Below are 24,572 nucleotides of genomic sequence, written 5' to 3'. Positions count from 1 at the left end.
TGGCAGCACCCTGAGCCCCTCTGGCCGCCCCACCGCCAAGGAGCCAGCAGGACATGCTGCTGCTTCCCAGGAACTGTGTGGGCGGAGCCCTGCCAGCCCCGCTGTTGCCAACTGGACTTTTAGCTGCCCAGTCAGCCGTGCTGACTGGATGCTGCCGGTTCCCCTTTTCGACTGGATGTTCCGGTCGAAAACTGGACACCCGGCATCTCTACGACCCTCAGCTGTTGTGCCATGGGGGAGCCAGTGCTGGGAGTGTTGTGGCACCACAGCCAGGATGCTGTGAGCCTTGCAGTGCCTGACACAGACGTACCCGGAGCTAGTGGCTCCCGTCAGGAGCCTTCTGCCATTTCAGGGTGAGGGGAACCGTCCGGCAAAGTAAGAGACGTGGGTAAGAACAAAACAGCAGCAGATTTTATTTCCGGGGGGCTGGGAGGGCAGGAGACGGTTACAAAATTATATACACGGGCAAGCGAGGGTGTCTCTCTCGTGTGGAACCGAGGCCTACCCAGCCCTGCAGCCTGAGGGGCGCTGGCTGTTCTGCTGGCAGAGGGCACGGGGGGGACCCCCAGGCTGGCCGAGATCAATGTCCACTGTCACATCCTCAGCAGGAGGGAGGCTGCCCCGAGTGCGAAGAGCAGGAGGCTGGGGGGGTGGCCGAGGCATGGGCTGCCTGACCTGCAGCTCGGGGCCCGGCACTCGGGGCCCGCGTGGTAGGGCTCCAGGCAGGCAGCGTAGGCCAGGACATGGGCCACGTAGTTCTGCTCCTGCACCCCGTGGAAGAGGTGGGCCATGGGCCCCCTGGCCATAATAGCCACATCCTCGCCGGCGTGGGTCTCGGTGTCCAGGGGCACGGCTGCCTGCTGCCGGTAATCCTTGTCCTCTGCCCAGGCCACATGGGGAGCCAGACAGACAGAGGGGTCGTGAGTCACGAGACCCTCTCCCAGCAGCTCCCAATGCCTCCGCAGACCCAGAGCTGGTGGGGGGGCTGGTGGGCTCAGGCATGACTGAGGCAAGCCCGGTGCAGTGACACCCCCCCGAGCCGGCTCTCCACTTCAGCTGCATGGGATGAAGTGACCCTCCGCGCCCCCTCCCCGGTGCCTCAGGCTGGCACACACCTCCCTGAGCAAGGGGCCGGGCACCCTGGCTGCAGGCGGACTCTGGGCCCAGCAGGGGCGGGCAGCGGCTCTTACCGATGGGCAGGCTGCTCACGTCCGGCCGGCTCCCGTTCGCGATGGCGTAGCCCGGCCCGTTCCCGTACAATATGCTGGTGTACGGCCGCCGGTCCTCGGCCTTCTTGGGTGCCAGGCCTGTCACGCACACGGGGAGACGTCAGCAGGCCCTCGGCTGGCATGCCAATGGCAGCCCCAGGCTGACACAACCCCCTCCTGGCTGGGTGCTGGACATGCCACGGCCATAACAGGATGCCCGGGGCGACACCACAGCTCAGTGCCCCCAGCAGAGCCCATGGCAGGTCCCAAGGGAGCTAACAACTGTAGATGGGGGGTTGAGGTTTAGAGATACCAGGCCTGGGACAGCAGGGGGCTGCGGGTCGGGAGTGAGGGGCACCGGCGGAACTAGGTGGGGAGAGGGGGCTGCAGGTGGGGAGTGAGGGGCACCTGCAAACTGCAGAGGCCTCGGGGGAGGCTGCAGTGGGAAGTAGGGGCCGGGCAGGCTGGGGGGAGGGGGGATGTGGGTCAGGAATTGTGAGGGCACTGGCAAGAGCTGGGGGGAGGGGGCTGCGGGTCGGGAGCGAGGGGCACCTGCAGAGCTGGGGGGAGGGGGCTGCAAGGTGGAAGTGACGGGCACGTGGCAGAGCTGGAAGGAGGGGGCGCTGCGGTCGGGTGTGAGGCACCGGCGAGCTGGGGGAGGGGGCTGCAGGTGGAAGTGACGGGCACGGCAGAGGCTGGAAGGGAGGGGGGCTGCGGTCGGGAGTGAGGGCCTTGGCAAGAGCTGGAAAGGGAGGGGGGGCTGCGGGTCAGGAGTGAGGGGCACCGACAGAACTGGGGGGAGAGAGGGGGCTGCGGGTCGGGAGGAGTGAGGGCACCGACAGAGCTGGGGGGGAGGGGGCTGCAGGTGGGAAGTGACGGGCACGGCAGAGCTGGAAGGAGGGGGGCTGCGGGTCGGAGTGAGGGCACTGGGCAGAGCTGAGGGGGGAGGGGCTGCAGGTGGAAGTGACGGGCACGGGCAGAGCTGGAAGGGAGGGGGGCTGCGGGTCGGGAGTGAGGGGCACTGGCAGAGCTGGAAAGGAGGGGGGGCTGCGGGTCAGGAGTGAGGGCACCGACAGAACTGGCAGGGGGAGAGGGGCTGCGGGTGGGGAGTGAGGGGCACGGCAGAGCTGTGGGAGAGGGGCTGCGGTGTGGGAGTGAGGGGCACCGACACGAGCTGGGGGGGAGGGGGCGCGGGTGGGGAGTGAGGGGCACCGGCAGAGCTGGAAGGGAGGGGGGCTGCTGGGTCGGGAGTGAGGGGCACCGGCGGAGCTGTGGGGAGGGCAGGTGCAGGTGGAAGTGAGTGGGCACGGGCAGAGCTGGGAAGGGAGGGGGGCTGCGGGTCGGGAGTGAGGGGCCACTGGCAGAGCTGGAAGGAGGGGGGCTGCGGGCAGGAGTGAGAGGCACCGACAGGAACTGTGGGGGTGAGAGGGGGCTGCGGGTCGGAAGGAGTGAGGGGCACGGCAGAGTGGGAGGGGCTGCGGGTGGGGAGTGAGGGGCACCGGCAGAGCTGGAAGGGAGGGGCTGCTGGGTCGGAGTGAGGGGCACCGGCGGAGCTGGGGGGAGGGTGGGGTGCGGGTCGGGAGGGGGCACCGACAGAGCTGGGGGAGAGGAGGCTGCGGGTGGGGAGTGAGGGGCACGGCAGAGCTGTGGGGGAGGGGGCTGCGGGTGGGGAGTGAGGGCACGGCAGAGCGGCACGGGGGGAGGGGGCTGCGGGTGGGGAGTGAGGGGCAACCGACAGAGCTGGGGGGAGAGGAGGCTGCTGGGTGGGAGTGAGGGGCACCGGCAGAGCTGGGGGGAGAGGAGGCTGCGGGTCGGGAGTGAGGGGCACCGGCAGAGCTGTGGGGGAGGGGGCTGCGGGTGGGAGTGAGGGCACTGGCAGAGCTGGGGGGGGGGCTGCGGGTCGGGTGTGAGGGGCACTGGCGGAGCAGAGAGGGGGGCTGCGGGTCGGGAGTGAGGGCACGGCAGAGCTGTGGGGGAGGGCTGCGGGTCGGGAGCCGGAGGGGCAGCGGCAGAGCTGTGGGGGGGGGCTGCGGGTCGGGAGCACGGAGGGGCACGGCAGAGCTGCGGGTGGGGGAGGGGCACCGCGAGCTGCGGGTCGGGAGTGAGGGGCACGGCAGAGCTGAGTGGGGGAGGGGGGCTGCGGGTCGGGAGTGAGGGGCACGGCCCCAGAGCTGGGGGAGAGGGGGCTGCGGTGGGGAGTGAGGGGCCACCGGCAGAGCTGTGGGGGAGGGGGCTGCGCGGTCGGGAGTGAGGGCAGCGGCAGAGCTGTGGGGGAGAACCCCGGACAGCGCCCACTGCTCCTCGAAGGCGTCAAGGGAGCCAGTAGACGCTGCCCAGAGGAACTCCGCCCGGATACGTGAACGGACCAGGGACCGGAAACAAGCCCCACAGTCACCTGAGTCTCCATCGGCCAACCTCCTCTCCCTGGTCATGTAGATGGCTTTTTTAGCCAGGGCGAGGAGGAGGTTGACCAGGAGGTCCCGGGACTTCGTGGGGCCACGGATAGGGAGAGCGTAGGGTGGGGAGTGAGGGGCACTGGCAGAGCTGGGGGGGAGGGGGCTGCAGGTCAGGAGTGAGGAGCACCAGCAGAGCTGGGGGAGGGTACCTGCCCTGCCACCTACGAGTACGGAGTCTCAGAGTGGGTCTCCCTGCCCCCCGGCCGCCCGCTCACCGAAGATGCTGTTGCCGCGCGGCGTGCTGCCGCCGAAGCTGAAGACGTGCGAGTGGTCGGCCGTGACCACGGTGAGGGTCTCCGAGGCGTCGGTCAGCTCGGCGGCGCGGGCCACAGCGCGGTCCAGCAGGACGGCCTCACTCAGCGCCTGCTTGGCTCTGCTGCTGTGGTGCCCGTGGTCGATCCTGCCTCGTGCAGAAGGGGAAGAGAGCGAGACGCCGTCAGGCCCCCCCAGGGAAACTCCAGCCCCACTCCAGCCCCCTGCCTGGCACCGGGCTGGCATCTATCCCTGGGGCAGACGTCATGGCTTTGCACCTGGCATCGCGGGTTGGGTTGTCAGGTGTCCGGTTTTCGAGTCCTCACCCTGAACCCCTCATTTCTGGCCCCACCCCGGAGCCTGCTCCCCCTCCCGCACCCCAACCCCCTGCCCCAGCCCGGTGAAAATGAGCTAGTGAGCGAGAGTGGGGGAGAGCGAGCGATGCAGAGGGGATGGAGTGGGGGGGGCGGGGTCCTCAGGGAAGGGGTGGGGCAGGGCTGTTGGGTTTTCTGCAATCAGAAAGTTGGCAACCCTAATGCCAGGATGGCCCGTAACTTGCCCCCGGCACACTGCCATCACCCCCACCCCCTCGGCAGAACGTTTGCCAGGGCTGTGCCACTCCCTCCTGCTGGGCCAGGGGGACCCCACGCTCTCGGCCGGGGGGAGGGGCAGGGCCGGGGGGGGGACCCCGCACTCTCGGCCGGCGAATGGGGTTGGGCCGGGGGGGACACGGTGCTTTCGGCCGGCAGGAGGGGCAGGTCCGGGGGGGGACCCATGGTCTCGGCCGGCGAGTGGGGCTGGGCCAGGGGGGGTCCCCAAATTCTCGTCTGGGGAGAAGGGCTGGGCCAGCTCCACGGGGCGACTCATCTTCCACGAAGAGGAAGAAGCCGTGGGGATTCCTGCGCAGGATGCGGACGGCTTTCTCCGTCATCTCCACGATGGAGGGGTCCGTGCTGGCGTCGCGGTTCAGCTCGTACTTCATGTCCTTGGGCTCAAAGAGACCTGCCGGGATGAGCCGCCAGCGCCAGGGCCTCAGGGTGCTGCCCGAGGACCCGACCTGTCCGCTACCGGGGCTGCTGGGGGCTGGCCCTGGGAGAAGGATCCTATTCAGCCGGGCCTGACACCCACCCAGCCCCTGGGTCAGCTGTGACCAGCCCGGCCCCCTGCCCATCTGGGGACGCTCAGGGGCTACAGGCTTGTTCTCTCTCCGGTATCCCAGCCTGGCCAGGCTGGCAGTACCAAGGGGCTGGCACGCTCTGTGCCCTGGGGGCAGCAGTGGGGTGCATGCGGCTCTTAGGTCCAGCCCCACGCAGAGGCAGAGCAGATCCCCGAATGCAGCAAATTTACATGAGATGGTCCCCAACGGAGCTCGGACGCCAGCCCCCTCCTGCCCGTGGTGGGGCTGCCGCTCGGGCCAGGGAGCTCCCTGCAGTGGGGGACCTAGCCCCGGGGTGCCCTGTCCGGACCAGCCCGACTAACGGCACCTCACGGGCAGCGAGGGGGCGACACTTCCCGCCGCAGCCAGCCAAGGGGCACAGGCAGGCCCAGCCCGGCTGGCACCTTACCCAAGAGGTAGTCGGTGGAGTTCTCATCCACGGCGTCCAGGCCTTCCTTGTTCCAGACGTACCGCGCCCCCTGCCACCAGAACAGACACGGCTCAGGCAGCCGCCCGCGGGGCACACCCAGAGCAGCCAGCCCCACGGGCGCCCCCCCCCCGAGTGTGTCGGGGCACGTCCACGCCCCCACAGCATGCCCAGTGGTGCACACAGTGTGCGACTGTCCCATAGGAGATTCAGCTGGGTGCGTTCGGGGCACTCCCGAGCAAAGGAGCCACCCCTGGGCTGGCCCCTCATGGGTCGTGGCACCCCCCATCCCTGCCCCTCTGCTTGGGGGCCTGGGCATAGCTGGTACCTCCTTGGCACTGAGCCACTTCTCAACTAGGTCGAGTCCATCCTTCCTCGTCCCACTCTGCTTTGGGTCCATGGGGTACTCGGGGTCCGGGGTCTTCCGGGGAGTCATGTACATCCTCCCACCGCCCAGAATCACCTGCAGATGGGGGGGGGGGAGGACCCCAGCTGTCAGCAGCAGCGGAGCCCAGCGCGCCCCAACACCCCCATGGGCCAGGCAGAGCCAGCGCTCAGCCCCCTGCTTGGGGGACCAGAGTCGTGGCCGGGAGACAGCTGCACCACCGCAGCGCCCCCTCTGGCCGGCATGGGGAGTGCATGGACCCGCTGGGCAGGGAAGTCCCATCCAGGCTGTCATGACAAACCACTGGCTGGGATATAGACACCCCAGCAGGAAAGCAGGGCCCCATAACTGCATCCCCTCCGCCAGGGGGCAGGGCTCTGGGGAAGGGGGAAGAGACCTGCCATTGGGGGGGAGCTCCGGGGCAGCCAGAAGAGCAAATATTGTGTCTTTGGGATGAACACACCTGGCTGCGGCAGGGGACGAGGCAGCTGGCATGGAGCATCCCTGCGGAGGGAGTCCCCCGTTAGCCCCTCCACGTGTGTCATCTGCCCCACGGACCCCAAGGAAGGAGCCATCTCTGCCTCCTGCTCACCTCCCCACAATGCCCCCTGTGGGTGCAGGGAATAAACAGCCAGAAGCGAAGGCTGAACCGTCATGGCCTGCTGGGTATATGGCAGGGTTGTGAGCTCAGCGGCCGTGTGCAGATCGCCCCGGCTGGGCAGGGTCAGACTCCACGGTGTGCCGGGAGGTCACAAGGATGCCACACGATCTGGGCTCACTGGAGCGGCCTCTCCCCTACCCCCAGCCACGTGCCAGGCAGCCCCTGCCCCAAGTGGTTCGCTGGGGGCTGGGCCCCAGCTGGCCTTGCAGGTCTGGGAGGTACCTGCTCCATGCCCCGGGCCCCTTGCCCCCCAACACCACGGCCCCCGGCGGCTCACGTTGATGTCTGTGTTGTGCACCAGCTGGTATGCGATGTCTTTGCAGCCCTGCCTGGCAGCCTCCTTGGGCAGGTCGGCGTCGCTGTACCACTCCCGGTTGACCACATGGGCGTAGGATGCGCCCGGCGAGGCGTGCTGCACGCGGGTGGTCGTCACGATGCCCACCGACTTGCCTGCCACACCAGAGGGGAGGACAAGTTACTGCTGGTCTCTCCCAGGCAGCCTCCGCACACAGTGGAAGGGGGTGATCAGTGCCCAGGCTGGTGCCAGTGGGAAGGGCCAGGAGTCCTGGCTCCGTCGTGTCGATGGCTACGGGAGAGGGGGCACAGACAGGGAGGACGGCACTCCCTGTGCTGGCAGGGCGGCTCCCTGGCACTGCCCGTGGTGCGGGCCCCGTCCCCGGTGCTCTCTTACCCGACTGCTTGGCCCGGTGCAGGACGGAGTAGACCTCGTTGCCCCATGTGGTGTTGCATTTGCCATAGACAGCGGTGGCGCTCACCCCCAGGGTTTTGGCGTTGGCCTTCACCCCGCACAGGTAGGCAGTGCCAGTGCCAGCGCTGTCGGGCACCTGCCGGTCCACGTTGTATGTCTGCAAGGCAGCAAGGGGCCAGGAACAGGCACTGGGGGCGGCTGGCACAGCCCCGGGAGCATTCCCAGGCAGCTGGGGGCGTCTCACCCGGTGGGAGGACTGAACAGTGGAGCCAGATGCCCAGGGGATTTGGGACCATCCCACCCCCGCAGGGCTCCTCCTAGCAGCTACGCAGAGCCCCAGTGGGGTGCGGGGGGGGGGGCCCATGGCCCATCTGTGAGCTCCCTCCCGCAGGGGAACCCAGTCTGTGGGCGCAGGGCACAGTACTTGGGGGTGACCCCGGGCCAGCTCCACCCTACAGTCTGGGTCCAAAGTCATCTTCCCCCTCCTGGCTCTCACCGCATCACAGCCAACTCCCCCCCTTGCCCCAGCCCTGCCAACCCCCAGCTCTGCTCTCATCTGTACCCCCACTTCGCTAGAGCTTCCCTCCCCAGCCCACGCTGGGGCACCACACCTCGCGCCCACTGCCCAGGGCGTGTGGCGACTTTCCCCTTGCTGATGGGCCGGCTTCCAGAGCGTGGGGGGATGGGGGCCCCGGGCCCCTAGAGCAGAGCTGTGAGCCCAGGGGGCAGAGGGCTGGGCCTGGCCCGATCCCGAGACTCGTTCAGAGCCGCCCCAGAGCTCTGCTGAGGGCCAGTCCAGAGTCCTCTGCTCTTTTGCCCGTCCTCCCCGGGGCAGGGCGCTCACCTTGGCGAGGGCGACGTAGGGGAAGGTCTCCATGGCCAGCCGGCTGTCCTCACCGGGCCTGCCCTCCAGCTGCCCCTTGTAGATCCGAGCGGCGGAGATGGTGGAGATCCCCATGCCTGCAAGCCCAGCGCCAGCCCAGCATTAGCACCGCAGCCTCGGAGGCTGACAGGGGCTCGTCAGTGGGGTGCAGCCTGGAGCCAGTCCCTGCCGCTCCTGGATCGGCCAGTGGGGGGCGCCACTGAGCTGCGTCTTGGATCAGTTCTGGGGCTGGCGAGAGCCACGGTCACCGCTAGTGAAAGCCGGGGGGAGATGCCCAGCAGACCCCATCCCCGTGCGAAGATCCCTCTCCAGTGGGCACCCGGCCATGCCATCACTGGGCCCAGAGCAGGCGAGGCAGCGCTCTCCGTGCAGCGTAAGGGCTACCATATAGAGCCCCCACATTCCCCTGGCACAGCCCCTGCCCAGGCAGCCCTGACTCTGCGCGGCCGGGGGCTGAGGATCCTGATCCCACGCTGGCCCTGGCACCCCCTTCTGGATGGACTCAGAACCGTGCAAAGGCCTTGCACAGCTACCAGCTCTCACAGACTCTGCCGTAACCCCGGGGCCCATGCGGCCCAGCCTCTGAAGTTGCTCAATTCTCTACCCAGCGCTGCTAGCTGACTCCTCCCTCGGTGCCTCAGTTTCCCCACCCATGACATGGGGCGCTGAGCCTGCCCCGGGGCTGCAGCGTGCTCAGTGTTGTCAGCGAGCCGGACCTGGCTGGCCAGAGCACAGGGACGTGCCGCGGTTAGGAAAGAATTTTAGCTTTGGTCCTGGCACAGGTGGCTCTGGCTGGATAGGGCCAAGGTTCAGACGACCCCGCACCCGAGAGCGACTTGCAGCCCCCACCTGGAGTTACGAGCTTCCCCGGCCACATTAGCCAGGCTCACCCCGCTCCCTTCCTGCAGCCAGGGCTCGCTTTGCAGAAATGCCGACTTGAGCTACAGAGCCAGGGAGCTGCCAGAACCCGGGCAGCCACAGGGCATCAAGCAGTGCCCAGGGAGAGCAGAGCAGGGCGGGGCTGAAAGGGGGAGGGGCGGGCACAGTGGGACTGAAGCGGGGTGAGGGAGGGCAAAGCCCAGCAGGATTCAAGAGGGGAGGGGAGGGCAGAGCCCTTTGAAGTCGCTGCAGAGCATGTTTTGGGGGGGGGAGGAAAGACAGCTGGGGGGCTCCTACAGTTGTGATGGTGGAGGTCCCTGAGGGGCTAGGACAAGAGCAGCCCCCCCAATTCCTCACTCCAGGATCTCCCAGAGTTACCAGGATTCTGCCCCGTGCCAGGTCATTGCCACCCCAGGGAGACCCGCGGGGCCACGGCAGGCACCCAGCCCCTCCAAACAGCCGGTCAAGGCCACGCCCGGCTACCTTCACCCCCCCCAGCCACTGTCCGGGGCAGCGCTATGCCCAGGCCGCTGCTGGGGACACTGAGGCACAGGATGGGGCCCCGGCCAGATGCGCCATGGGGAGAGGAACCCTCCTGGCCAGGCCTTGCCACCATCTAGGGGCAGAGAAGCCACAATCGCTGCTCCCTTTGCTGCAGCGGCAGGGAAGAGTGACTGGGCTGAGCTTGGAGCATTTGCCCCAGGGCCCCGCCTGTGCCAGGCCCTGGGACTCCACCCCCTGGCACCTGTCCCTTGCTGGCTAATGCTGCCCCATGGCCAGCATGTGGGGCAGGTTCCTGCTGCAAACAAAGCTCTGCAAGGGCCGGCAGGTTGCTGGAAACCCTCAGGGAGCTCTGGGCTCCCCTGGCCAAGCTGCCAGTGCAGCCCCTTGGCTGGGGGTTGCCGGTACCCAGCCCTGGGGGGCACCAGGCTAGGCTTGGTGGGCAAAGGCAGATTAGAAGTGGGATAAAGGGAGTCCCATGCAGGTGCCGCGGCTGTGCCGGGACCCAGTGCCAGCAGGTGGGCATTGCACTCACCGTCGCCCAGGAAGAGAATGATGTTCTTGGCACGGCGGGTCACGGGTGTCAGGGTCAGCGCCGACTCCAACGTCCTCCTGGCTCTCTCATTCCAGTAGGCAGGGGCCTTCTCATCCTCTGAAAGGCAGGGGGGGTGCGGGAGTCAGCGCCTGGACACAGCGCGCCCTCCTACCCAGAGCAGGGGGTGGGTGGGCTGCAGGTGAGCGGGCACCAGCCATATCACCCTGCTGAGCTGAGCCACGACACGCCCCCTCCAGGCTGGGAACGGGGACGGCAGCCAGCGTGACCGACGCAGCCTGCTTCGGAATGGGGGGGCCTTCTCGTGGGGGGTGAGAGTCCGGGCAACGTCCCCCAGGATCCTTGTGCCAGGACAGACAGCTCCAGGTCTTCCCGAGAAGGATGAGGACTTTAGCCACTGATCCTGCAAAGCTGGTGTCTGACTGCTGGGAAGCAGCCCCCTTCCCCTCCAGCATAGCCCTACTCCTGGCAGTTAACCTGGCACCCACTGGAGACAGGCCCTGTGCCCACAGCCACCTCCCACAGCAAATCGAGCCCTGGGAACCCCTCACTCAGGGTCTGGATCATCAGCACAGCCCCCCCAGCACTGTCACCCTGCTTCACACCAGGGCCTCTTGCACCTTCCTGGGGGAGACAGCTCCCACAGCTCAGGCCAGTGGAGAATCAACCTGAGCTGTGGGAGCTTGCAGTATGGGGTCTATGTTGCACAACTGAGCAGTTCTGGTTCCACCCAGCAGAAGGCGCAGCAGTGCCCAGGCACACAAGTTCACTGGGGTTTTGCATGAGATTTGGGCGCAGGGTGTCATCTGCAGCGTTGAAATGATGGGAGATCTGGTCCCCTGTGGTGTTTCTACCTCCTGGGAACTGGAACTCAGGGAAAAACCCAGATCCTGCATCTTCCAGCCCCACCCAGGGCTCCTTGTGCCATTAAAGAATCAGGGTAACACAGGCCAAACAGCGTCCCCCAGAGCACGAGCTGTGCTGGGTTTCCTCGAATGCTGCCCCCCTCGATGCTCGGAATTGCCCAGAGTGGGCTGGGAATTCGGTGCTTCTTCCCCGTTTGGGGCTGCCTCGTGGGTGGCATGACCCACAGCAGGGGCCGGATTTTAGAGGCAAGTTCCCGTGGGGAGATTCAAAGAGCAAACGCTGCCAGCAGGGCTTTGATCAGGCCAGCCTCTGGCGCCGTTTTCCACCACGCTGGGCTCAGCCAAGGGGCCAGGCTCCCACAGTGTGAGGGGGGGATTACGCCCTGACCCCCTTGCCACAGGGTCCCTCATCTCTGCCTCTAGACGAGGCCCAAGTGCCAGCGAGATCCACTGCTCCCTCTCACTTCAACAACCGACAATCTCCTTATGCGCCAGCACAGGCAGTTGCATTAATCAGCACAGCCTGCAGGGGGAGCCAGAGAGCACACAATTTTGATTTTGTCTAGGCCCTACATAAACTGTCTGTCTCTTTTGCCCCCCCAATTCGGGGCTTTTCATTGGACCAAATTCCTGGCTGATGTCAACTGTCACACACTTCCTGGAGCCAAGCCAGTTTACACCAGTGGAGAATCTGGCCCAGCGTCTCCCGAGAGCCTTAAATAATCTGCCCTGGCAACTCCCCTCCTGTCAGGGAGATGTGAGTGAGATGGGGCAGGCGCCGTTCCCCAGTCCCGGGTTTTCAGTTCCACACAGCCCGTCCCTGCAGCACTTTAGCAGCCCAGCTGCAGTGGGAAAGACAAATTGGAGCATAACACAGACAGGTGCTGGCCACACAACCTGTGGCTCCCGGCGGCCGCTGGATCATTCAGCCAGTGGTGAATGAGACACTTCTGCACTGGGCCAGGGGAGAAAAGCTGCTGTGGTGCAGAATTGCATTGGAGTAAGCGGCGTCAAGGGAGTGGAGGGTCGAGGGGGTGGGGTTGGGCCGACATTCACCAGCTGTACGTGCCCCTGCTCCGGAGGTACAACCGGGAAGAGCCTCCCATCCTGTGCAATGTGAGGACCCCTCTGCCTTCTCCCTGCAAAGCCTGGGACGGATGTGGTCTGTGCACTGCCCGCTGGTGGTGAGCACGGGGAGGGTAAAGCTCAGGAGGCCTGAACTGGGCACCTGGACAGTTGTGATAAGCACCCAGGACTTGTGTGTTTCCCCCATAAGAGCAGCCTGTGGCTCATCCACACGGGCAGGAACCATCCGGGCTGCTGCCCGGCGTGCCACAGCCTCATGAGATACACCTACCCGGATGGGAGGGGATCTGCCGAGTGACCCGTCCTCGCTCTGGGTTCGTCAAACAAGACCTGCTAGGTCCCCCCGCCCTCTTCCCAGACCCGGAGCCACCAGCCTCCTGTCTCACACCGAGCTCAGCACTTCCAAGAGCTTAGGCACATGCCCACACCCGTTGCCCGCTGGCCCCCACATCCCGAGCGCACCCGCCTCAGCGACCGACAGCAGCCTCTGTGAGGCACCAGCCAAGGGGGCATGGGGACCCCGTGCTACCAGGGTGATCACCTGAGAACAGAGCTCCCCCCAAGGGGACCGTGCCAGGACAGCGGGAGAGCTGCGCTGGGGTGGGCTCAGAGAAAGGCCTTTCACCTCCCCGAAAATCAGCTACATGTGAGGGCTGGACTGAACCCCCAGCCGGACCCCGCCACCCTGTCACCCACTCTGGCCTACAACCCATTTGGGGACACTGACCAGGGGCACAATTCCCAAAGAATGATCCCCCCCTACAAAGGGGAAACTGAGGCACAGAATGGGGCAGCAACTTGCCCAAGGTCACCTGGCAGCCCAGTGGCTGAGTCAAGTCTCCTGCCTCTCAGTCCAGAGCCCTACCCACTAGGCCCAATCTCACTCGCTGTCAATGGGCCCTGCACTCCCAGCTCTCTGAGGTGCTTTTTAAAACCCCGTCCTAGGGCAGGAGCACGCCTGACTGCTGCGGATTCCCGAAGCCACGCTGGCTAGCTGCCCTGCCACACACACAGCTTCTCAGACTGTGGTTTGGGACCCCAAAGTGGGTCATGACCCAATTTCAATGCGGACTCCAGGGCTGGCTTTGACTTGCTGGGACCCAGGGCCAAATTCAGAGCCCCACCGCCCAGGCAGTGGGGCTCAGGCTCAGTCCCCCGTGCTGGCTCAGTCCCTCAGGCGGGCTCAGGGTCCAGTCCCCTGTGCTGGCGTTGTGCAATCATTTCTGTTGCCAGAAGGGGGTGGAAGGGCGCAGGGACGTTTGAGCTGGACTAAGCTGGGGGTGGGGTCCAGAGAGCTGAAGGCATTGGAGACCTGTTACCGGAAAGCCCCCTCCTCCGAACATGGCCCGAGCCAAGTGATTCAAAACCCCGCTCTTAACAGCACGGCCACATGCTGCTACAGACAGGGGTCTCGCCTGCCTCCGGACCTGACTTTCCCATGGCACGCTCCATGAAAGCCCCATACGTCCATAGCGCGTGACAGATGTTCCAGGAAAGGACAGTGGATGTCACACAACCAGCAGAGGAAGCTGCTGCTTGTCGATGGCTGTGAACTACCCCAGTGACTTGTTAGATTCTGTAAGAGCAAATCGCTATTGACGGACTTGACTAATCCCTTACACGCTGATCCCCTCCAGAAAGCAGGAGGTGTTTCTCTTGTCTCTACCAAGGAGAGAATTACAAGGGGAGGGGAGGAGGAGGCACCAACTTTCAAGCTCCCCAGATGATTTCTTCAGCTCGGTGCAAGAAAGCTGGTCCCTTCCCCCAGGAGAAGGTAGGCCAATAAAATAGATTCCCTCCCCTACCCTGTCTCTTGCATCCTGGGACCAACCCGGCTACCACAGCAGGGCAAAGAAGGGAAGAATTTGTAGCTAGACCCTCAGCATGCTGGGGAGCACCATCGAATGGCCAGATAACTTCATAGACTCATAGAATCTCAGGGTTGGAAGGGACCTCAGGAGGTTCTAGTCCAACCCCCTGCTCAAAGCAGGACCAACCCCACCTAAATCATCCCAGCCAGGGCTCTGTCAAGCCGGGCCTCTCTGTATGTCTCTGTTGTGTTCACCAGTCAACACTATTGACACTATATCGAACTCTGGGACACAAGGGATTCCCCACCCGTCCACGCACTGTTCCAATGCACCACCGGTCTCAGCGAGCTCTGCCCCTAAATCATTCTGTCTTTACAAGGAGGATTTCAGTGAAGCAGCAGCAGTTTGTGGCTTGCCCTACTGGCTTTGCTGCTGGCATCCGGGCACTCGTTCACCAAGGCACCAGGACAACAAGGTGTTGGCAGTGGGTGCTCCTGGCTCTAGCACAGGGAGAGAAAAACTGCGCCATGAACGCCCCCCCCCCCTTTCCAAAAGACAAACCCCTCTCCCAAGGTGAAGCTTCCCCCTTTCCAACGTCGGTCAGGACAGCGGATCTGTAGCTCGACTCACCCCTACCTTTAGTTGGCTGCTTCAGGGACATTTCATTGCCCAATCATTGCCCTCCAGCCAGTGTGACAAGACACCCACTCGCCTGACCAAGCAGCAGAGGTTTCCAGCTGGAAAAGCTCCTCACCGTACAAATCAGACTTTCATGCCATGTGGAAAGTTTGCTTCTCACCTAAAGACACAGGCGCAGCGGCGAGGCCAACGGCAAGGCAGAGGTAGACGCAGATGCCAGCGGTGGCCAGGAGTTGCACTGAGCTCATTTTGCAGCTGCCGGGGGAATCCCTATGCAAACTGTGCTGGTCTCTCTCAAGGAGAAGGAGCTGTCTCTTTATAGACGCCTCCTTTCACCTTTGGACCGGCTGGCACATTGCCCAATGTGCCGGGGTGGTGAAGTCCTGCAGCAGAGGGCGAAAGACGCGTTGATCACATTCAAAGAAACAAAATCCTGGCAGGGACAGCAGCGGGGAGCTGGGCTGAGGGCTCTGCTCCCCCTTCCGCCCTGCAGAGTGGCCAGCGCTTGCTCTGCTAATGGCTGCCCACTCCGGCCATTGCAAAGACCCCAGCCAAGCTTCCTGTTATCCACCCCCCAGGCACACACTTTACCCTGGAGATCACGGTGTCACCATCGAGAGGGCAAAGCCATTGCTGGGATCTGAGACCCCCGCCACAAGACAGGCAGTGCAGGGTGAGAGATCCAGGCCTCCTCTGAGCACGCTGGCTGAGGATCAATGACCCCTTGGGAGGAGCAGTAAAAGGTTTGGCCCTTCTGATAAGGAGGCTGAGCTATTTAACTTGCAAACGAAGGAGGCGGCTTTTCAGTCACAAAAGAAACTTGTGAGTGAACCGCAGACCCAAATTCCAACCCTGCCCATCTCCTTCCAGCCCCGAAATCCCCCGTCCGACTGGTGACTGGATCCTCTCCTGAGCCAGTGGCGGAGCAGCATCATTGGTGCCTATGCCCTCGCTCCACCCCAGTGATGGGCAAAGCAATGTCCACGTGGATCTTTAGCGTGGACATGGGCAAAGCCAAGCCAGAGAGATCAGAAGGATGGGCCTGGCGGGGTCTGTCTAGGTTCAAGTCCTGTCTCTGCCACTGACAGGAATTAGGTAATTCATGGAGGGCAGGGCCACCAATGGCTATTAGCCGAGATAGTCACGGAGGCAACCCCATGCCCCAGATGTCCTTTAACCTCTGACTGCCAGAAGCTGGGAGTGGATCACTTGATAATCGTCCCGTTCTGTTCAGTCCCTCTGAAGCACCCGGCACCGACCACTGTCGGACGACAGGCCACGGGCTGATGGACCATTGGGCTGCTCCCATCTGGCTGTTCTTACGTCCTGCCACCCCTCGGCATGGCTCCCTCCCTCCATGTATTACCCAGCCCCAGCGGCCCAGCCCCCGCAGCAGGAGGCGACAGACAAGGGCAAAGGTGCTGCCGTCTCGCAGCGCCAGGGAGCTGGGCTGCGTTTCCCTAGGGAGAAACAGACGGCCTTGAAAAGTCAGGAAAGCAGGGCTGAAAACACGGCTGAGGACATGGCAAGGAGCCGAGCTCGGCCTTCTCGGGAAATACTCTGACAGCTGCCCCCATGGCCACCCCGCTGCCTCGCGGCCACCACAGGCAGGCATAGGACAGACCCACCAGTATGGGCACAGCTGGCTCAGCTAGGGCTGGGCTCTAAAATTGCAGCGTAGATGTTGGCATGGGGGCAGATCTCCAACACTGGAATGCTTAGCCCCACAGCCGCAGCCTGAGTCAGCCGACCCGGGCTCTGCGACTCCATGCCAGGGGGTTTTAGCGCCGTGTAGACGTACCCAGCGCCACTCTGCCGCTGAATCCGAGCAAGTCCCTAGGAAGGGAAGGGGAAGCTGACTCCGAAGGAAAGGCCCTCGACCTGCCGATCAGTGGGAGGTGGGCAGAGCACCGGGCTCCTGGTGGGTTCTCTGCGCAGGTCAGGACACAGGCTCCCCGTCCCATTGCAGTGCTAGGCTTGGAGCTCTGGGCATGGATGGCAGGTTCCAGGCACAAAGCTCTTAGATCCTCTCCTCCCTCGAGTCTCTGGCTCCTCACCAAGCACTAGCTCCACAGACAGAGGCAGCACCAGCTGGGGGTGGGAGCGGTTCCCTGCAGCAGTGCGGGACCCGTGTGCATCTATCAGTGCTGGGGCAGGGCCTACAGAGCCTCCCTCCCAGTGCACTGGCCTCCTGAGCTGGATGGTGGAAATGCTGCTGCTTGGGACAGGAGCTGTGTTCACATACCTGTTCCTGCTCACCAACCTCCTGTACTTCCAGTGCCTGGGCTGCCCCGGGTGGCTGTCAAGGGTCATTGGAACAGGAGTGACGTGGAGCACAGACAGGGAGAGGCTCGTCCTGCATGGTGCTGGCCAGCCGCACGTAAAGCCCGGCTTGGGGCTTGAATGCCTGTTCGCTGGCAGGAGGCTGGCCGTGGCGTGCCCTGCTCTAGGCTGGTAGCCGAAACATGCTCAGCGTCATGGCAGCCAACACCATTTCTGGCCACTGTGTTGAGACTCAGCAGCATTCCCCAGAGCAGACCAGTCCCCTGCAAGGACCCACCCTGCGTCCAGCCAGAGTCTCAAATTCTCAGGGACCCGGTTCCAGCAGACGCCACGAGGAGCAGCCACGCTGCCCCACTAGCATCAGGGAGCTGGGTTTACATGGCCACACTCACCATCCTGCCTATCTGCATTGGTGCACACTGGGAAAATCTGGGCTGCTCGCCCACCCTGCCTCAGCAGGGGATTGGGCGCCCCGAGGAGAGAGCCGCCGAGTGGCCTGCGCAGCACCCTGGGGCAGCCCACTCTGCGCGGAGCTGGAGCAAGGATCAGCCACACTGGCTGCCCGGGGGCTAAGGAGGTTATATCGAGTGCTGAACCTGGTCCTGGAAGGCACCACCCCCAGCCTCGGGCCAGGCCCCAGAACCGTTGCAGCCTGTCTAAGGGCTTGACTACACTAGAAAGTTGGTTTTTATATCACTTTAGTTCTTTTTGGTATAAACTGTCTTGTATCCTTTTCCCAGGGTATCTGCCATCTTAACTCACTTGTATTAATCCACTTTGGAAGCCGCATCACTCTACTCCAGAATGAGTGATCCCAGGATAAGGCTCGTGTGGGGACAAATCCACTGTTCCATGCCAGGCAGTCCTCCCACTGCTATCCCACACTGCACTGCTTCACTCCAGGCTGGGCCCATGCCTGTTTCTACTCTGGGGTCATCTTGACTGGCTGTTACCTCCCTGTTTAAATGCTGGCACACACCTAGGTGCGCCCTTTGTAGTGACGGCTGATGGCAAATTCACATACCAGGCACCATTATAGCAGCCCCGTGCTTCTGCCTGGTCCCTTGTAGGTCCTGGAGTCCCTTGCCCTGGGACAAAAGCACGGCCTGTCCTGTTTCAACAGGAGTCCCCCAGATGTAAAGATCGACAAGCAAATGCAGAAGAAGAGCAGCTCTCAGCACATGACCCAGTGCCATGTCAAAGCCAGTGGAGTGATGGGAACACAGGAAAGGCATTATGGGAATTTCTTAGCCTGACCCAAGTCCCAGAATTCCAGTCAGTTTGGGGAGGTATCCCACAATGCCCCACAGGAAAAATCCCAGAATGCACCAAGTTTGGCAGCAGTGTGGCTCCGTGGGATATCCGCCCAGAATGCGGTGCAGTTATTTAAGAGAAGTGCAGAGCTCCGTGGGAGAAATGAATCGCACTGGAAGTAGCTTCAGCTGACCCAGAGCCGGGGGGCTGCGCTCTTTTGGTGTCCTTCCCATGGAAAAAAACAGCCTGGGGAAACATTCCTGCATAGACAAGGCCTGTGGGACATTGCTGCGTGTGGGGACAGAGGATACCGCCTGTTGACTAAACCACTAACTGGTTACAAATGGGGCTCAGGCTGGCTTTGCGAGAAAGTTTCTCATTACACCACATGTCCCCACACACATGGCCCTGTGGGTCAGCCTTCTTCATGCTGTAGCCACATTTTCCAAGCAGATAAGGTGCTGTCTGCACGCTGGGCTCCTGCTCACCTGCTCTCCCCGGTCCTAACTGATCCGCACAACTTGTGACAGCTGTGAGAGCCGGGCAATCAGTGTTAACCATTTGGAGGTCACGCTCTCCACCCACGGTTACTCCATTTAACTCACATTTGCTCAGCACCCAGGGGGTTTAGTGTGTGTACAAAAGAAAGCTGGCTAGTGTATTCCCAGTCAAAGCACCGCAGGCTGGAGCCGAGTTGCAGAGTGGAGGATGTATTACCTTTGCACATTTGTTCCATTGTCTCTCTACAGACAGTTACAACCGGCCTGAGCTTCCTTCTGGTTTAACATGCCCTCTTGGCTTCTCACCTCTCTTCTCCCCCACACTCTGGTATGTACCAAAGAGGCTCAAGGCTGCAATGACACTGTTAAAGGCCAGGACAAGTTCAGCAAAGAGGTGGACTTAAAATAGATTTGCTACAAGCAATTACCGCCTACCCAAGCAGTCAGTGTTTCCCCAGGGGGATCTTTAGCCTTCAGGTTGCCTGGCTCGATGACAGAACAACAGTAAATCCTGTTCTAAAGAACAAATCCGTGTTGAGGGAAACAAGCCACTGGGGAAAGCGCAAGAAAAATTTCATGAATGAAACCAGCCACCTTTTCTGTTGTGCTTGTTACACGGGCCTCTTGAAGTGGGAAGGGTCAGGAGAGACGGTCCGTGGAGTTAAACTGATTGCAATTCTAGCTCCTTTTGCACTTCTGCTTCTCAAACATATTAGGCTTGAAACAAAGCCCTCCCCGTGCCATGTCCCCCTTCTCGGTCTCCTGTATCCTTCCGGGAAGCTGCGACGTGAATTGGGAACAGCACCACCATTCCCATGGGGACAGACTGCTGCTGATTCTGCTTTCCCATAGGACTAGGCGTCCTGCTAACTGCTGTCTCTACTAACAGCGTAACCGAGCAGTGCCTCGGGGCTTGTCTACACATGGCGAGGAGGTGTGGACTGCAAGAGGATTAAGCTAAACTGGAAGGAGGCACTCTGATTCCAGAGCAAGTGTCTATACGTGGAGTTAATCAGGAAGAGCGACTGCACTTTGAAGTCACATCCCACCTCAATTCTCACCAGGAAAGGTGGTGTGTGCTTACTACCCTAGCTTATGACCCCTGCTTGCCGTATGGGCAGGACGTGGCTGCTGAGGGAGCCACTGAATGGAAGCCCCACTGCTGCAGCTCAGGAGGCTGCCCGACACACTCAGAAGAGAAGCTTTGCCGAGGTGGGTGATGACGCCGGGGAGCGGATGTGGGGGAGGATTGCCGTCTTGCTCTTGAGAATCTCAGCTCCTTATCCTTTACGGCTGGGAGGGGAACTTTGGGAACGGGATCTACTCAAGCTGCAGAGAGTGGGACACCAGGTGTGAACTGACCACCACTCCCTGCAAGGAGCATATCAGACGCTCACCCTGGCTTTGCAAAAGGGAAGGACCATTCAGAGGTGGGGCTGACTGAGGTGCTCAGTGACACGTCAACAAGGTTAACTATTACCCTGCCCATCTGAACGGCGAGAGGACCACGTTAGGAAGACCACGGCAGGGGCAGCTCCAGGCGTTTTGCTGCCCCAAGCAGCCAAAAAAAAAAAGAAGAAAAAAAAGCCGCGATCGCGATCTGCGGCAATTCAGCGGGAGGTCCTTCTCTCCGAGTGGGAGTGAGGGGCCCTCTGCTGAATTGCTGAACCTGCCACCCCTCTCCGGAGTGGCCGCCCCAAGCACCTGCTTGCTAAGCTGGTGCCTGGAGCCGGCCCTGGACCAAGGGGTCAGATGGGTCTGAGAGAACTGGGGCTTAGACCACGCAGGGCTCCATCGCCTGCTCCCGCTTTGAACTGAACCAGTAACTGCTCTAGAAGGCCAGTCTGGGCCAGTCTCCTTCCATGCCCCCCCCTCCCCCCTGCCCCAAATGACACTCAGGCCTTGCCTGGACCAGAGGCTGTCGCAATGGGTTAGCTACCCCGACTAGGAGTCTGTGTTACACAGCCACTGCCTTTAACACAAGCTACCACCACCCCTTTGACTCCCACTCTGGACAAGGCCGGGGAAGACCCCCAGCAGAATGCCGCAATCTCTGTGCTTTACGAGATGGAGACACGCAGGATTGGAGGAAGTCGGGGCCTGCTGGTTTTCTTTCGTGGGATGACTTTGGTCTAAGCCAGATGATTAATGGCTTAAATCTCCTCTGCATACCTCCCCCCTTCCCCTCCCCCGTCATCTCACAGCAGCTCGCCGGCCGTGACTTGTGCCAGGGCTTGGTCAGCGCTCGCTGGAGTGCGCTTGCAGAGCGGTGACTCACATGGGAGTTCGAGAGGAGCTGAAATGTGGAGTGCAGTGATACTGGCTGGGATGAGTCAAGGCAGGGGAAGGCCGGAGGGCGTGGGGAGCAGGCAAAGGAGCTCTGGGGCTCAGAGGCACCGGGCAGTCTGGCACTTGCTGTCCATAGCAGGACAGCTGAATGGGAAGGGAAGAGGAGGGAGGGGGCCTGCGTTTCCTTCTCAATATCCCAAGAAGATCCAGGTGGGGCCTGCTAAATTTGACACAGACAGGTGCTCTCCACCTGTGCAGCTTTTCCCCAGGCTCCTTTGTATTGACCCTGACCCCAGGAAACAGCATCATCTCCAGCAGGAGAGTCCCAGGCATCCCTGGACAGAGGATTACCCTGGAGCACAGTGCGAGCAGTTGGCTCAGAAAGCCAATGGCTCCTGTTATACACGCAGACTGAAAGATTAACAAATTGACTGTGATAGCCAAGAACAAACATCCCTCATCCCCCCCACTCTTCTGTTGTGCAAGTACCGCTGGAGCGGGAAACGCAGATGAGGTAGCTGCTGCATGATCTTGAATTTCACAACATGCTGAAAAACAGCAAGCGCAGAAAGGCCCGAGCCTGCCGGGAAGATGAGTGATTGCCCAGGATTCCCGCCCTTGGAATCTGGGGGAGGCAAAATGAACGCCACACACATGCCACCGCTGGCCAGCTCTTTATTACGGGATGCAGAATTCAGCAAGAACCCTGTCAGTGGCCCCTGGTTCTCCCACGCCCAGAACAGCCCAAAGCAGCAGGGACAGCGGCAGCCTCTCCGAGAGAATGGCTTGCATTGGGGGGAGGGAGGGCAGTCAGCATCATTAATTAAAAAAAAAAAAAAAAAAAAAAGGCTAAAAAATATTTTAGAAACAGCGTTAATGTTCCCACAGCTTCAATGATCTCAGCCAGGAAAGACCCGAGATCCCCCTGCCGCCCAGGTTAAAATCCAAACAAGAAGTAAAACTGAATTAATTTAAAAAGTTCCCTCCTGCACCCCGCGGAGCTAGGTGAGTGCAGTGCGAGGCCTGGCTGGTCCAGAGGAGTCTGGTGGCACGGTGGGGCAGCAGGCGATGGAGCCCGTGGCTCTCACTTCTCCTGGCCCGGTCTCTTGAGCACCGCGCTGTACTTCAGGGGGCCGTTGTCTGACGTCAGGACGACCTCCACCAAGGTGAAGATGGTGATCACCTTCAGCCAGGGAGAAAAGACAAAGGGGCCCCCGGGTTAGCTGGCTTCCAACAACGAGTTAGTCTAGGGCTGCTTCTGCCCCAGGGGCCGTGCAAGCTGCCCGTATTTATCCAACCAAGGGCCCGTACTGACAACCTGTCGGGAGCCTGAGGGGCTGGAGCAGGTCTGAGAAAGCTCAGCTTTAATGGGGAGGTGTGGCCTGGGGAGGCTCCGGGTCACCCAGCATGGCAGGCTGGAGCATCTGCTACCTCGCAGGGAGGATACCGAAGGACACAGGTGATTTGGTGCCTGTGAAACCAGAAGCTGCTGCTAATTAGCAGCTCCCTGCTCACTGCTGTGATCTGGGTTACAGGCACCAAGTCAGCCAGCTCACTGACATGTACCCCACAAGCTGAGTCTCCGCCGGCACACGGAGCAACGAGGACTCAGCTAGACTGGAAACACACTGAAACATGACAGGGCCTTCCCAGCCAAAGAGGCTGACCCTGGGGTCTTTGTTCATCCCTACACGGTGGTGTAATCTGGCTTCAATCTCTGACTAGCAGGTGGCACAGTCAGAACCTGCTGCCCCTTTGTTAGCATCAGCACTGGTGTGTCTGTCCCAGAGCCGTAGCCAGCAGGATGGTCTGCACGCCCGGTGCGTAGGTATCACACTTATCTAACACAGCCACATTCCCTCAATAAGGAAATGCCGGCTTGTACATTTCAGCATATCCGAGCAGCTGACTGTACTCCTTACAGAAGGAAACACAGATCTGGACAACCAATCCCTTCGAATCAGGCATGCAGAGCAACCTGCCCTCCTCTTTTAGCCAATCCTTTTTATTCAGCTGCATAAAATCTTGGGTATGACCAGAATCAAAATTAAACTCTCAAAATTAATGAGATTTAACTTTTTAAACATATCGTTAGCAAAAGGTTTGCTGTCAGCAGGGCCAAGCCGACTGGAACACAGCCCGAAGGACCCCACGTATGGGTAGAGTCGTTCAAGTGTCTGGTGATCCTCACTGGGCATCCGTCAGTGGTGATGCTCACTGGAGCCATCACACACTTTTCCTGTTCACTGTTCTACTGTAAACAGTAACTTGTTCATGCCCCAGCAAATTGCCAAACGGCAACAGTTCCAGCAGCAAAGGCCAGGGCCGCCCAGAGGATTCAGGGGGCCTGGGGTCTTCAGGGGCAAGGGGCCCCTGCCACCGAATTGCCACTGAAGACTCAGCACTACAGCAGCAGGTCCTAGGGCGGAAGGACCCCCCCCACCGCGGGTCTTTGGGACACTTCGGCAGCAGGTCCCAGAGCAGAAGGACCCCCTGCCGCTGAATTACCGCCGAAGACCCAGCACTTTGGCGGCAGGTCCCAAAGAAGAAAGAACCCCCCCCACCGCGGGTCTTAGGGACACTTCGGCAGCAGGTCCCAGAGCAGAAGGACCCCCTGCCGCTGAATTACCGCCGAAGACCCAGCACTTTGGCGGCAGGTCCCAGAGCAGAAGGACCCCCCCTCCCCCCCCGCAGGTCTTCGGGACACTTTGGCGGCGGGTCCCAGAGCGGAAGGACCTCCCACCACCGAATTGCCGCTGAAGACCCACAGCGAGTGAAGGACCCTGCTCCAGGGGCCCCGAAAAACTCTCATGGGGCTCCTGTGGGGCCCAGGGCAAATTGCCCCACTTGCCCCCCCTCTTGGAGGCCCTGGCAAAGGCGCTGGCTCGGCGGGAGGGCGGGGGGGGGAGATTGACTGGAGAGTTAGGATATGGCTACATGGGGAAAAAAAGGTGTGTTCTTAACTCGGGTTCGCCACTCAGGTTCCTGTATTCATGAAGCTACAGCTTGACCTCAACCCCGGATTAACCTACAGGCTTCAACTTGAGCTGCCAGCCTGAGTCACGGTCTCGTCACTGATCGGCTGGTTCGCTAATGGGAGTTAAGAACACACCTTCGTCTGCAGCGCAGATGGACCCTACGTGAAAGGCAGAACTTTATTTTAATCCGCAGAGGATCACTTTTACCTACAGAACCTAGTAAGAGGTTCCCCAGGGAAACCACCCCAGCTGTATTATCGGGAATTCCACGGTTTTGTCCTTTGCCTCAAGCCTTCTGTGTACAACCCCACTAAGCCTGATAGCTTCTCACACTGGAGAGGGCACAGCTGCTGAGCTCTCCGGGGCCAGGACTCTCTCCCAGACTGGGCCTGCCCGCCCCCAGCACGACGAGCCCTGAGCCTGTTGAGAGCATCTGCTCAGTCCCAGAACGAGAGGGGAGAACCAGTCCATTAGCTTTACTCCGTGCTCCTTTGAGCCATTCCAGCCTCTGTCCCTGCACTCGTGAGTGGGCAAACGTCTCCAGATCTTCCCAGCTGATTCTGTTCGCTGCTCAGAATCAATCATGTGGAACAGGCCAATTCTGATTTGGACTCCAGTGTATCACAGTGGCCTGCAATGAGGAGTGCCACACTACTCCTACGCTGGCCAGCTGACACCAGAGCTGTCATTGCCCTCCTTCCATGGAGCTGGAGCACTAAAACCAGCCGGACGGCCAGGCTGGGGGCCCAGGCTGTCTGCCCCCCGGCTGTACCAGGAGGCTGGAGTAGGGCAATTC

General features: G+C 61.8%; 2 protein-coding genes across 5 annotated transcripts in view; both read right to left on the bottom strand.

Annotated features, from left to right (window-relative positions):
• Nucleotides 1–408: 408 nt before the first annotated feature.
• Nucleotides 409–21,370, bottom strand: LOC116838584 (alkaline phosphatase-like). The gene is made up of 12 exons (XM_032803904.2): nt 18,727–21,370; nt 14,633–14,855; nt 10,053–10,169; nt 8,099–8,214; nt 7,237–7,411; nt 6,823–6,995; nt 5,828–5,962; nt 5,482–5,551; nt 4,784–4,918; nt 3,880–4,071; nt 1,191–1,307; nt 409–880 (listed from the first exon to the last, which is right to left on the bottom strand). Exons 2-12 carry the CDS (start codon nt 14,718–14,720, stop codon nt 594–596), a joined length of 1,605 nt encoding a protein of 534 aa, XP_032659795.1. The 5' UTR covers nt 14,721–14,855; nt 18,727–21,370; the 3' UTR covers nt 409–593.
• An 89-nt stretch (nt 21,371–21,459) lies between these two features.
• The window catches only part of DIS3L2 (DIS3 like 3'-5' exoribonuclease 2), a 404,569-nt gene continuing 401,456 nt past the window's right edge, over nt 21,460–24,572 (bottom strand). For all 4 annotated transcript variants that reach the window (XM_075068347.1, XM_032803899.2, XM_032803901.2 and 1 more), the window contains one exon: nt 21,460–21,981. In XM_075068347.1, coding sequence (XP_074924448.1) covers nt 21,883–21,981 — 99 coding nt within the window. In that variant the 3' untranslated portion in view covers nt 21,460–21,882. The remainder of the gene's footprint in view (nt 21,982–24,572) is intronic.

The sequence above is a fragment of the Chelonoidis abingdonii genome, chromosome 8, assembly GCF_003597395.2.
Source record: "Chelonoidis abingdonii isolate Lonesome George chromosome 8, CheloAbing_2.0, whole genome shotgun sequence".
In the NCBI taxonomy this organism is placed as follows: Eukaryota; Metazoa; Chordata; order Testudines; family Testudinidae; genus Chelonoidis; species Chelonoidis abingdonii.
Note: the sequence above shows the minus strand (reverse complement) of the source record. Positions and strands in the feature narration are given on the sequence as shown.